Source organism: Xenopus laevis, chromosome 7L (assembly GCF_017654675.1).
Source record: "Xenopus laevis strain J_2021 chromosome 7L, Xenopus_laevis_v10.1, whole genome shotgun sequence".
NCBI classification, from domain to species: domain Eukaryota; kingdom Metazoa; phylum Chordata; class Amphibia; order Anura; family Pipidae; genus Xenopus; species Xenopus laevis.
This window is the reverse complement of record NC_054383.1, coordinates 112,985,374-113,000,266: the sequence shown is the minus strand read 5'-3', so window position 1 is coordinate 113,000,266 and position 14,893 is coordinate 112,985,374. Positions and strand designations below refer to the sequence as shown.

Below are 14,893 nucleotides of genomic sequence, written 5' to 3'. Positions count from 1 at the left end.
GTTACGGTGTAGCTTAGTGTTTCTGTAGTGGGAGGCACCCCTCGCCAAAGCAGTGGTACAGTCCATTGATAAAAGAAAAGGCATATTAATTTCTGTGGTGCCGTCTCATTAATAAACACTAATGTGTTGAACTGATGCCTGAGTCATTGTGATATAATTATTGCTCATTTATGTTGTACACCAGCTAATTATTTTATTGTGCTCAAAATGAATGAAATAAAAGCTGAAACACTGGCTGTGTAGTTTTGTTTTTACACAATTATATATAAAAGGACTTCACCGTAAAATAAATTATAAAGTGGTAATAATTTGAGTGCACTTTGAGGTCAAGTTAATATCTGGCAGGGTTGAGAATCCCATTGGCAAAGATCACCTAGGGGCAGATTTACTAAGGTTCGAGTGAATTTTCGAAGTACAAAAAGTTCGAATTTCAAAGTAATTTTTTGAATACTTCGACCATCGAATAGGATACTACGACTTTGAATTTACTTCGACTTCGATTCGAACTAAAAATCGTTTTTTACTATTCGATAATCGAAGTACTGTCTCTTTAAAAAAAACTTTGACTTCAATACTTCGCCAACTTAAACCTGCTGAAGTGCTATGTTAGCCTATGGGGACCTTCCAGAGCAATTTTCAAATTTTTTTTTAGAAAAATCGAACGATAAAATCGTTCGAAACTTACGACGATTGGAATACGATTGTACGATGAATAAAATCCTCCGACTTTGAATGTTGGAGGATTCTATTCGATGGTCGAATTTCGAAGTATTTTCCACTTAGAAATTCGACCCTTGTTAAATCTGCCCCATAAAGGCAGGGATGCACCGAATACAGGATTCAGCCTTTTTCAGCAGCATTCGGATTCAGCCAAATCCTTCTGCCTGGCTGAACCGAATCTGAATCCTAATTTGCATATGCACATTATGGACGGGGAGGGAAATCGAGTGACTTTTTGTCACAAAACAAGGAAGTAAAAAATTTGCATATGCAAATTAGGGTTCGGATTCGGTTCATTATTCGTCTGAATCTTTCATGAAGGATTCGGTGCATCCCTACTTAGGGCAGAATTACACGGCATACTTACCTGCGTTTTCGGCTGATCCGACGCGGGGCGTCAAAACGGATGTGACGAGTCGGATGCGACAGGAACAAGGTAAAGTAATAGGAAGTCGGATGGTGTCGCAGCTTTGATCCGGCGCAACACGACTGTCGGGGGAAAATGCTGCAAGCTGCGTCTTCATCTGACAGTCGTGTTGCGTCGGATCAAAGCTGCAACACCATCAGACTTCCTATTACTTTACCTTGTTCCTGTCGCATCCGACTCGTCGGATCCGCCGAAAACGCAGGTAAGTCTGCTGTGTAGCTCTGCCCTTAAAGGGGTGGTTCACCTTTAAGTTAATTTTTAGTATGTTATAGAATGGCTAATTCTAAGCAACTTTTTGAATGGCCTTCATTTTTTTTTTTTTAATAGTTTTTGAATTATTTTCATTCTTTTTCTGACTCTTTCCAGCTTTCAAATTGGGGTCACTGACCCCATCTAAAACAAATGCTCTAGACTACAACTCTCCTATTCATATTACAGTTTCTTATTCAAATCAATGCATGGTTGCTAGGGAAATTTGGACACTAGCAACCAAATTGCTGAAATTGCAAAATGGAGATCTGCTGAATAAATCACTAAATAACTAAAAAAAATCACACATAATAAAAGAAAACCAACTGCAAATATTCTCAGAATATCACTCTCTACAACATACTAAAAGTTCATTCAAAGGTGAACAACCCCTTTAAGGTTACCAGCAACATACCCATACTCTCAAGAATGGTACCATAAAATGTAATTTTAAATGATGAGTGTGTTTTTCTTGAGCACCTTTTCTCACTATAGGTAAACATAATTTTAAACATAAATTAATTTAAATTAAAAACCTGTAAATAATTCGCTGTAAATACTCAAAATTGTATTGGCTTCTGTCATTTTAACACGGTATCCTAATTATTAGGATTAATACTGTTTCCTTTTGTCTCCATAGAAGGAATTCCTCTGCTTCCTTCTGATCATTTTTCTTTTTCCTCAAGTGGGTAAAAATAAAAAGCTCAGTACCTAAAACCTGCCAAGCTTTTTATTTTCATTTTTTGGAGGCAATAAATGCATTTAAATCTTTGAGAGGAGTAAGAATGTTTGCATCTGATGTGCCATTAATCTTTCACCAAACTTGCCAATAGAATTGTGGGAAACACAAACATATTTGACAAATGGTCTATATTTTCTTTCAGATTGCTATGGAACTTTGTGCTGGTGTATGGATATATGATCAAAATGGCACCAAAAAAGAACACTCGTTCAAGTATCTTTATTTGCAGGGTGGTATTAAAGGTAAGTCACTTATGAATCTCCCAAGTACTCTTCTTGATGTTTATTTAACAAATCTATATCTTATTAGCTTAGAATATTTATATTTTCACTTTTGCATTATGATTTTCGCCAGGGCCTGTGTCACCTCCAAGATCTAAAAGTTATCCACCATCTTAAACCCGAGATCTGCTTACAAGACGATTAGGAGCCTAGTGGTGCTTAGAGGCCTATTTATGAATTTTCAAGTTTGGAAAATAAAAAAAGTGACAAAACTCACCTGTTTAAGGAAAAAACATGACAAAATATTCTCGCTCTCGTTTTTTCATGGAAAAAAAGTCATGCACTGTTGATAATTAAATGTTACCATTTTTTAAGTGAGGCTGTGTCGCTTGTCCATCCACTAGCATAGTCTGTAAAGAGCAGTGTGATTTATGGCAATTTTTTTTAAATTTCTGTTCCTTTTTTCCCCCAGTAAATAAATAAAGTCTTTCCTTTTGACTTCTATACAACCTCAGCAGCTTTTACTTGCTAAGCTATTATTGACAACTTTGTTTCTAAACGACTCCCGACTATTTGTGGTTTTAGAAAATACTTGCAAAAATCACATTTTGATAAATCGGCCATTTAAAATATGGATGGTGTAAAGTTGGGAATTGGAAGTTAAAAACGGTTTTATTCTCTATCCATTTCATTTTTACTCAGTGTCACAAGAACAGAAATGTTTCAATCAACTTTTTACATTTTAATCCTGCAAAAAACAATATTCCTGCACTGTTTTCTCAAATTAAAAAAAAAAATTATTTAGGCATTGCCTATATTTAGGAATTGCCCATTGACACATTGCAATTCATGCTTAGATCATACAATCTCAGTGTAATTTGTGATATCTCAAACCCAGAACAAACAACAAAGGTCTCGGCTCCTGATTCTGCCTATAACGGCTGCCTTTTGCTTCTGGAGGAGCTCTCCGCTGTCAGGTCTTAATGTGAGAGGACCAAGGGGAGAGTTCTGGGCAGACACGGGAACCGTACTGTGTACAGGAAGGATGTGGAACAGGGAGCTTAGTCGAGGGTCAGGCCAAGGCACCAATCAGGCAGTGTAATACAGAATCAGGAATCAGAGACATAGTCAAGGGTACAGGCCGGGGTCAAAACCAACAGTAACACAGTACAGAATCAGAAACTGAAAAAAGGGTCAGTAACAGGCAAAAGGTACATGCAGCGAACAATCAGAGGTCAGGAACAGGTATGGTCAAGTAACAGATAATCAAGAAACAATCACACTCAGGAACTATCAGGAAATAGATCTATGTTGGTCAATGAGTAATTGGCCGCAGCCCCTTCAAATATTAGAATTTTGCACAGAAATTAAAAGGACTTCCACCAGGTACCATTACATCCAGTTGATTTTCACCTTGCCACTACCAGAAAAACAAGTACAATAAAGTGGATCACCGTACCAGAGTCCACCCCTTTAGACTAGAAGAAAAGAACTTTCATTTGAAGCAACGTAGGGGGTTCTTCACAGTCAGGACAGTGAGGTTGTGGAATGCACTGCCGGGTGATGTTGTGATGCTGATTCAGTTAATGACTATAAGAATGGCTTGGATGATTTTTTGGACAGACATAATATCAAAGGCTATTGTGATACTAAACTCTATAGTTAGTATAGGTATGGGTATATAGAATTTAATTAAAAGTAGGGAGGGGTGTGTGTATGTTTGCTGGGTTTCATTTGGAGGGGTTGAACTTGATGGACTTTGTCTTTTTTCAACCCATTTTAACTATGTAACTATGTAATGTTCATATTATTTTCTAGTAGACTTAAAGGAGAATTCAACCTGTGGGGAAAAAAACCTGTACCCCCCAACCACAGGTAGACCTCCCCCCCAGGCTAACTACCCCCCCCCAACTACAATACTTTGTACTTACCCCTCGGCGCCCATTCTTCCAGCGGAGTTGCACGCATCCATCTTCCGGCTCCTAGTAAGCTGGCTGAGAGATCTGAAATTTCTGTGTAATTCCGCGCATGCGCAGCAAATGACCAAACTGCTCCAACTGCACATGCACAGAAAATACCGATCTCCCAGTCAGCTTACAGAAGAGCCGGAATATGGACGCGTGCAACTCCACCAGAAGAATCTGAGCCGAGGGGTAAGTACAAAGTATGGGGCATTTCCCGGGGGGGGGGGTAGTTAGCCTGGGGGGAGGTGGGTCTACCTGGTGTGGGGGGTACAGGTTTTTTTCCCCACAGGTTGAATTCTCCCTTAAGGTATCAAGATCCAAATTATAGAAAGATCCCTTATCTGAAAAACCCTAGGTCTCAAGCATTCTGGATGATATGCCCCATAGCTGTAATAGCGGTGCTGGAACAGTAGCACATATGGTACCAGAAGTACTTGCCTGCTATTGTGACAGTGAATATGATTATAAGGTAGAGTGATGTCTCTTTCTTTCTTACTGTAGAGTTCATAGCACCTTTATTTAAAATGTATGTGCCCTACATGAGTTAAACTGCATGCAACTGTTTTCTCATTCACGCTCAGATACCCCTCTTATAACAGCAAAAACAACTCTGTAATATGGCATGACTGTTATTAGAATGGGTATGTGAAATGCATTTAAAGTAGGGATGCACCGAATCCACTATTTGGGATTGGGCCGAACCCCCGAATCCTTTGTGAGAGATTCGGCCGAATAACGAACCACATCCTAATTTCCTATGCAAAAAATCAATTTCCCTCCCGCCCCTAATTTGCATATGCATATGCAAATTAGGATTTGGTTCATCCTGGCCGAATCCCGAACCGAATCCTGGATTCGGTGCATCCCTAATTTAAAGGGCACAGCACAAGATCTTTACAAACCAACTCCATTCCACTTCTTAAGCTTTATCGGTGAGAAGTTAGTGGAACATGGTTATTTTAGTAGCAATGGGTAGTAAACTATCAGTGACCAAAGAAGAGACTTCATTTACCCGGAGTACATAATGTTCTTTTACAATACCAGTATGGGATCCAATATCCCAAAACCTGTTATCCAGAAAGCTCTGAAATACAGGAAGGCATCTAACACAGAGTCCATTTTAAGCAAATATTGCTATTTTATATATAAAAAAAAAAAATTCCTTTTTTTCTGTTTTAAAACTTGCTAGCACTTGCAGTGCCGGGCCAAGTTGTACATGCGCCAAGGCAAGTACCTCTTGTTCCAGCTCCCGCTTCCCCTGTTCATCGCTGCTGACCACTTCAGCTCACCCTTTCCATAAATTACAGCAAGCCATGGTGGCCTGGAGCAGAGTTTTTCTATACTGCCCTAGGCAGCTTGTTCATTTGAACTGAGGTATCATAAATCCATATTGGTGGTTAAATAATCCTATTTAGTTTAATGTTTAAATGTTTTTAGCTGCCTTAAAGGGGACCTGTCACCCAAAAAATTATTCCAAATCCTTTTTCTCACGTTTGTCAAGCAAAATAAACTTTAATTACACTCAATAAATTATTTGAATCTTATTTCCTTTGGTCTGGGAATTCATATTTATAGCAAGCAGGCAGGAAGCCTTGCATCATCTGAAAATCTTGTTTGTGCACCAGAATGGGTCCATCCCCATGCACTGGATACACAATTAAATGGTAAAGAGAGAGGGGGAATGTGCAGTGACATCTACTATGTGATGAATGGAAAGTGAAAGCAGTCTGCCACGCCCCTAAAGGCATAGAGGAGGGGCAGGCAATATTTGATTGACAGTTGTGGTTTTTAAATGAGTTCACAACAGCTATGAATGCTTTAATAAAAAAAAAGAATTTGGATTTCATGTTTCATTTGCAAAGGACTTTCATTATACAACTTTTTATGTCTGGGTGACAGGTCTGCTTTAAGATATTTTGATGCAAATTACATAAAGATTCCTTATCTATAAACCAAGCACCTGTACCACCTAAACTGGTGAATAAAATTCAATAATATTTTGGATGAAGTGGATATTGAAGTTTCTTTTTAAATAGGGGAAAGAAATTATGTGGCATCAAACTCATCAAAAATACACATTTTCATCAAATCTGTTGTTATATAAAAAATACACAATTTCCCATATTGTATATAAAAATGATATTTATTTTGCAAGTCAATACCCTTGCCTTCTTGTAAGTGATATGAAGAGCTTCAACAGCTGTGAAATGAAGACCGAGCACCTGAAATGAATAGGGTGCACCAAATCTCACTGGTCAGCAGACATGGGTGGCTATGGTCTCCCACTGTTAGAAGAGTGAAGTGAAACAATGGCAATGTAAGGTCACTTCTGAACTCCATGATCTTCTAACATGCCAGTAAGTTATAAAAGACTTAAGCATTAGATGTGATGAACATGTGGTTCCTGTACAGACAGAAGGTACATGGACAGTCAGAGGGTTAACAAGGTAGCACGGGGGCTGCATTACACCACCTTTTGGGAATTCAACTTCACTATAAAAAACACAATTCTATCAAAGTTAACAAGAGGCAAAAAAAAGATTAGAAACATGCTTATGGGTGTAATAGTATTTATGTGCCATAGCCCCATTAACATTAATATCCGCCCTGTATGTGCTCTATCTATAGTGCTGCTTTACTTAGTACACAAAATAACTCTTAAAGAGTCAAACCAAACTGTATGTTCAGACACGCACTACCTAAACCTACACATCAGCAACTATACTTCCAAGAAAAGGCTCCCATTCATCAGCATGTCTAGGGTCTAGTTTAGAATAAAAAATATGAAACTGAAATATTCAGATTATTCTGCAGAAAGGTGCATGCAGCAAGTAGGTCTCAGATACTAAAATAAAGTGCAATGTCCAAAGTGCAGAAGTTTTCACACAAAATTCAGAATTCATCCATAAATATGGGCCCAAGTAGCATGTGCTGCATATTGACAGTACTTTACCACTATACTTTAACACTGTACTTTAATTTTCTGCACAGGTAAATGGTGCGAAAGCTGCTAGCATAAATGTACTTTCCAACATGCTATTAAGCACGATGTTAGTTTCATGTTTAGGTGCAACACGCAAAAGGATCTCTGGAAGTGATTCCTGGGCTGTCTTGTGTCCATGCACTCTGTTTTTAGCAAAGCAAAAAAGCAATGGACAGAGGAGAGAGCATGAACACAAATAATTCCTTTATGAATAGCATCCCGTTGGTGCAATTTTTAATGCATTTTTCACTTTGCACTTGTGTTAGTAAATGAGCCCTACTGCATGCAAAACAAGCTTGCAATATTTTAGCAAATAAAGTAATAAGGCAAGAAGGATCTGTAGAAAATCAAAAATCCCCTGGGGACCTAAAGTGCATCAACTGTGAGAAGAAACAGCAGGCAACTAAGAAGTAGGAGAAAGAAAATTCCAAAGGGAGACAGACTGTTAGAATGGAGACACAGAAAACTGAATTTCAATGGAATTGAGAGATATGGGACACCAAAGATAGCTGAAAAAAGAGACAAACAATAGAGTGACAAATTTAGAAATGACATCGGTAGAGAAACATGGGCAAAAATAGATAGCTGGGAAGAAGAGACACACAAATGAAAAGACAAGAATGAAGAGATGATTGGGGTAAAGAGACAGATGGGAAGAAGAGCCAGGAAAGTGGAAACTAGATATGGTAGGAGAGATATGGGAAGGTATTTGCCTGGTATCCCCTTGATACTGGGTTTTTTTCCCAAAGCCCAGTGCTTATTTCACAGCATATATAATCCCTCATCTTTTTGAAAGGTAGCTGGAAAGAAGAGACAAGAAAAGAGAAAGATGGGGATCAAGAGATGGTTGGGGTAGAGACACATTAGGCTGCTAAAGACAGGTGAGAAGAAAATACAGAGAAACTACAGGCAGCCAGTAGATGAAACACAGCTTTTTATGTTGAGACTGAATGAAGCGACAAGAAACTAAAGAGAAAGAGAAAAAAGAGACAAAAGAGGACAGGGGGAGAGAGATATAGGAAACTACACATAAAAGGAAAATATAGGCAGAGGGAACAGAGAGACAGGAGAAACTAGCAGTGCCTAAGACAGTAATCATCAGGAACAGAGAAATCCTGGGAAATACAGGCAGGCAGAATAGCCTAAGACAAGAACCAGCATGACTAATGACAAACACTACAGAGACAAACGGTTATAAAGACAGCTACAATTGAGAGTCTTAGGAAACTGTGAATAAATGAAAGAAACATATAGGAAATATAATACTAAATAGAGACAGGATACTGAATGCTGCTTCTGAGGATACAAGACAGTCTGACTCAACAAGTAGAAGAATACAAAACAGTTAGGACACTGCGGGGAAGCAGATCAGGAAAAGATAGAAATCAATCATCATATAAAACATGAAGAAGCCAGATCTCCCCACAGGTATAACCAAGAAAGACTGCAGGAAAAGTCCAATACAGTCAGAATAAGAGTAAGCAAGGAAACAAATCGAGGTAACGATGATTCCTAATTAATTAGCTAAATAAGAAAAGGTACATCAAAAAAGTAAATGGGAAGCATCATGAAAGGAGGGAGACTAGGAGCCTACAGATGAAACATGTGAGACAAGGAACTAGAGAGATGATTGGAAAAAGAGGAAACTTTAGAGATAGGATATATGGAGAGATGGAAAACTATTGATAAGATAAATGGAGAGATAGGAAACTACAGACACCTGACACAGAGAGAGACAGGAAACTACAGATATGATAGACAGGAAAGATAATACAAAATGGCACAGGAAAATCAGAAAATAAACAGGGCAGAAACCTCTATTTAAAAATATAAACCAAGTAGAGCTTAAATGAGGATGTGAGAAAGAAATAGTCCCAGAAAAAAATACCCAAAACTATAGGTAGATGCAAATGGATAAAATCATTGGCATTCAAAATTAGCAGATATCTGTAATGGAAATGCTATGGAAGATACACATATCCCAATAGAAAGAAATGGCTACAGACACAAGCAAATCCATACCGCCACACACATACTGTAACAGCAAGTAGTATACACATGTATGTGTATATACCAACACATTTCTACTCACACATCTTTTTTCATGTATACAAACATTTACACACAGGAAGGGTGTCTGGCTCAGAAAATCAGTCTATGTGTGGCTTCAGATGGTCCATTTTGGCTCAAGTTGGACCACAATGTGCAGTAGGTCCCCACTCCCAATAATGGCTCTACATGGGTTGTGGTCCGGCAGAGCGGATGCTGAAATATTCAGGGAACCCATTCTGATGATGTATCTGGGGGGCATGCAGTTGCTGAAGTCCACCAAGCTGTGTTTCTCCCACGGGCACCTTCTGAACTCCAGGGACGCCATTCAATAACGGGGGGCTGATCACTTGATGAGAGTCAGAGGTTAATTGTGAGTAGCACTGCCCAAGAGTTACAGGGTACGGTACAGGCTTAGTTATCTGTTAAAAAGACAAAAAAGATCAATGGAAATATATAAAATCATAAGGATGGTCATTCCAATTCTACAGCTCCAACAAGATTGTAACAAGATTATAGATAACAACCGAAGTGATCACTGATCTATTTCATGTGCACCATCATAAGGAGTGCAATTGTAAATAAAACCTTTATGCTGTTCTGCTGCTGTATCTCACTGCATCACTTTTACACCCATCATCCCTGTTAGTATCATAACAGACAAAATACTATTAGGACACCAAGTTAAATGATCTCCCTTTGATTATAGAGCTGGTTCAAATCCCTGTAGCAACTCTTTGTGACCCTGGATAAGTCACTTCATCTCCTACTCCTAGGGGCAAATTCACTAAGATTCGTAGTTGCGCCAGGCGTAACTTCGCCGCACTTCGCCAGGCGTAGTTTCGCCAGCGCTCCGCAAATTCACTAAAATCCGAAGTTGCGCACAGGGGTAGCGTAAGGTTGCGAAGTTGCGCTAGCGTTGATGCGCTAAGTGAAGCGAAGTTACGCTAGCGATGGTTAATTTGCATACGGCGACAAATTCAAATTTCAATGGAGGAATACGTAGAATCACAACAAATGCCTGGGAAACCTTCAAAACATCGCGCGCTAGTGAATTTGCGTAGTTACGTCCGTAGCGAAAATTCGCCAGGCGTAAGGGTGCGAAGTAACACTAGCGAATTTACGCCAGCGTTCGTTAGTGAATTTGCGAAGTAACAAAAATGCCCAACGCTATCGAACTGACGCTAGCGTTAGGCGCTTCGGCGCTTAGTGAATTTGCCCCCTAGTGTCTCTGCTTACCAGACAGTTGTTTTTCACTCTGCTGAGAGTTAGCTATGAACACATGGGGGGAATTCACTAAAGTGCGAATTTTTGTGAACTCTCCGCCACACTTCACCAGGCATAAATTCGTTACCAGTATGCCAATTCACTAAAATGCAAAGTTGCGTCTCAGCAGCCAAACGCTGGCAAAGTTTCGCTAGCGTTAATTCATCAGGGCGAGCATTTCTTAATGATCTTTTACTAGCGTTCAATTCTCTAAACTTCATTAGTAAACTTCCACCATTTTGAATAGGGCAGGTATATATAGGTCGTAAAGACAGATTTATATGAGATGTTGGTGCAAATACTTGAAGTGGCCACTTATTACTCATGTCCAAGGAAGCTAAATAAAGAATAAAGAGTTAGTCTAATGCCCTAGACATGAGCCCACCCTAAAACAAATGTGGCGTGCTCCTCAAATGGTAGGAAAACATTTTTTATACTATTTTATTTTAGGCAATTCCACTTTAAAAAACGAAAGAATGGCAGCGGTTTTTTTTTTACAACTTTTATGAGTTTACGGAATACAGGATATGATGTCACTGACATAAGATTGAGGAGGATATAGCTTCATCTTATCAGTTTGCCTGGTCAAAGGTGGCAAAGTAAACGCTGACGAAAATTCGCATTTTACTATATTGTAATGCACTGATGGCATGTTAGCATAGCTACAATGGTAAATTGTACTGCTGAGATGCTCCTTACCCCTGCAGAACTCCCATTGCTGCTTGGAATGGAGAAAAGCTCAGTGACGTTGGGGACAGAATCACTGATAAAGGTGACATTTCCATAAACGTGATGCGGGAATTTCTCTGTGCTCTGCTCCATAATCCCAATCTGAGAGGTGCGCACATGATACGGAAAATTCTTATTGGCTGCTGAAGGTCTGGTAATAATCTGAAAAATAGTTCATTGTAAGTTAAAATTTAAAAGAGGCTACACATGTTGTGATCAGATATTTGGGACTGCTTTACAGGAAAAAATAATTATTTAAATGCACTAAATGCACTAAATGCCAAACTCAAGTACCTGATTATAACCACTGGCTCAAACACCCTAATATAATGGGGAAACAGGAGGTATCTGATGGAATTGTGGGGATTCTGATGCATAAAACATCTAATACAAAACTGTATATTTATTAACACTGGAGACATCACCATTGATGTTGCCCATAGCCACCAATCAGCAATTACATTTGAACAGTCACATAAAAGTTAGAAAAGAAAAACAAAGATCTGATCGGTTGCTATGGGTAACATCATTGGTGATGAATGTCTCCATTGATAATAAATATGCCCCAAAATGTCTTGTGTGAATTACATGACCAGCATTATTTTTATCATGGGGTCTGATAAAGTGCATTAAAAGATGAACTTCCCTTTGAAGTAGAGCTTCAGTGTCCCAGCTATTATAACTTTTAGTATGTTATAGAATGGTCGATAATAAGCAACTTTTCGAGTGGCCTTAACTTTTTCTTTTTATAGTTTTTGATTTATATTAATTCTTCTTCTTCTGACTCTTTCCAGCTTTCAAATTGGGGTCACTGATCCCATCTAAAAACAAATGCTTTGCCAGGCTACACATGTATTGTTATTGCTACTTTTTATTACACATCTACTGTATCTATTCAGACCTCTCCTATTCATATTCCAGTCTCTTATTCATATCATTGCATGGTTACAAGGGTTGTTTCAGATGATTTGTTGGTGTGAAAATTGGAGAATATTTTCTCTAGTGTTACTTCCTTTCTAACAAAACTTTGTTAAGTTATGATTATGTCAATTTAAATTCAGTGCGTATATAAAGGTGATATGTATGTATTCATTAGTGATGTTGGTGAAATTGCTGGAAGTGGCTATTTCTTTAAAAAAATGTCCAAGGAAGCAAAATGAAGACAGAGATCCTCTAATTGTCCTAGGTCTTGAGCTCATTCTAAAACAAATGTGGCATGAATCCCACTTTAAATATGAAAAACGCCAGCATTTTGACTCTTGCTTATGACATTTTTTGTAATACAGGATATGAGGTCATAATGTTGAGGATGTAACTACATCGCCAGTCAGATCCTGACAGAATGATTTTGGTGAAAAGGGTAACAAATTTAAATTTTTACACTTTGATAAATAAGCGGATTTATGATCATTCGCCTGCGCAAAAATTTGCCTGGCAAAATGCAGCGAAAGTTCTCCAGCAATAAGGTATTTAGCTAACAAAGTGTGTTACTCAACTTTTAGGGAGCTAGCACATGGGCAGATTCAGGGACATTTAGTCGCCTGGCGACTAATCGCCTCTTCTGCGGGGTGACAATCTCCCCGAACTGCCTTCCCCCTGCGCCTATGCACTTGCCAGGCGACTAAATCTCCCCGAATTTGCCCTTGTGTTTAGAACCCTAAGTAAATAGGCGATGTCGCTACGAACTGTCTTTGTGTGGAAATGTAAGAAAACACAATTCGCTGTTTAGCAAATGTGCCCCCTAGATGGACCCCTCCTCTTTTTGGGCACAAAATCATTTCACATGCATCATGGGTCACCTGGGACCCCCCCCCCCTACTTGGGGCCCTCAAATAACTAGGCCATGGGGCCTGCTTCCTCTATAGTTATGGTGCTGAGCAATTCTCTGTAAAATACAAATTTTCCCATCGAATGAAACTGAATTTTCTGTATTGTAATGTAGTGACTGCTACTCACCAGAAAGACTGCATGTGCATACAGGTGGATCCCCAGCTGGATCCCATTCACAATCTTCTCACGTGCCCATTTAGGGATTCCGAAATTTGCAATCAGAGCCATGACTGGAACTGCAAAGAACCTGCCAGCAAATAATGTGTTTAGCTACGAGTTATTAGCCATGAATGGATACTCTCAGTCCTTATATTGACCCATAAACTGTATTAGGATACTAATCATGCCATACACTAAACCATGTCCATTAGCCAAGAAACAGCCCGTGGCTCTAAGACAAACTAATTTAATGTAATGTAATTAAACGTAATAGGCATTCCTCACTGCATTTATAGTCTGCTCCCATCACACAGTGTTACCAATCACTGTCATTCTACTGTACAGAAAACAGTTTGCTATTAAACAGGAGCCACATGCTGTTGCCAGACCATACACGTCTGTCACACGGAGTACCTATTCACACAATGTTCCCATCAGTGGAGTAACTACAACTGCACTGCCCCTGCTTGTTGTCATTCTTTTTCATCACTAGCTGATTATTAGCCCCTATGTTGCAATCCGCCCCCCAACTTTGCCTGCACCCGGAACCACTGTGTTGGCACAGGTACAGGCACATTTTGGTACCACAGTGCAAAGGTTTGTATTTCGCTCCAAAATCTGTCACCTCTCCAGTCCATTATACATTGCCAGGCTCATAAACCTCACCAACCATCCCAGCCCTGAATCATCTCTAGATCATAATAATAAATCATAATATTAATTCATCCCTTTTATCCTTACACTGTGCAAAGTGTAGGCTTTTTTTAGTTGGTGGCAATAAATCTATTGCACTCGGTCATGTTCCAGGTCCTAGATGTGGATATAACCCCTGCATCTCCATTAGATTCATGATTAGATGACTCCATCATACTGCACTGTTCCCTGGCACTATGTTCCGTCTATACACCATTAGTGTTCTATTGTGTAATTGTGTGATACCTATACCACTGGTATTTTTTACAAAGCACTACTCCTATGCCTTTAATCAGAAATATGTGTCCAACCTGCGCACTGATTGAATACCCAAGCATACACATTTCCCTCATACATACCAGAGAGTATAGGCTGCAAAGAAGGGCACATAAAAAGCCTGTTTCTCTGGGAAGTGTTTGAGAGTCACCAGCACAGCGTAACAGAACCAGATGTAGGCAAGAAATTGTAACGCAATGTTACCGTATCCCGCTGGGGACTCATACGTGTACAAGACTTGAGCAGGATCAAAGAACTATGGGACAGAAAGAGAAACAAGTTGTGAATGTAAAATACAGCAAATTATTGTTGTTTTAATGAAAAATTAAGAAACAAGTAAGTTTGCCTGCAAACTTCCTATAGAAGAGCATCCAGCATTTAGATTCACAAGCTTACTTTTTAGGTGTGCACGCCAATTGATGTGTTCACCTTCACATCCTTGTAGCAATTTCCAAAGTAGATAGCAGCACTCCCATATAGCATTAAAACGCCTTTATTTCAAGATATTCATCTGGCACAGCAACGTTTCGGACCACCTGGTCCTTTTTCAAGCTGACAAAGTTAAAAACTGCATAATTGGACTTC

The 14,893-nt window shown here is 39.2% G+C and overlaps 1 protein-coding gene across 2 annotated transcripts in view; it reads right to left on the bottom strand.

The window, feature by feature from the left end:
• Positions 1-6,447: 6,447 nt before the first annotated feature.
• Positions 6,448-14,893, bottom strand: part of tmem145.L (transmembrane protein 145 L homeolog) — a 56,550-nt gene continuing 48,104 nt past the window's right edge. For both annotated transcript variants that reach the window (NM_001095175.1, XM_018224599.2), the window contains 4 exon segments: positions 6,448-9,777; positions 11,321-11,512; positions 13,307-13,427; positions 14,392-14,564. In NM_001095175.1, the coding sequence (NP_001088644.1) occupies positions 9,541-9,777; positions 11,321-11,512; positions 13,307-13,427; positions 14,392-14,564 (723 nt within the window). In that variant the 3' untranslated portion in view covers positions 6,448-9,540.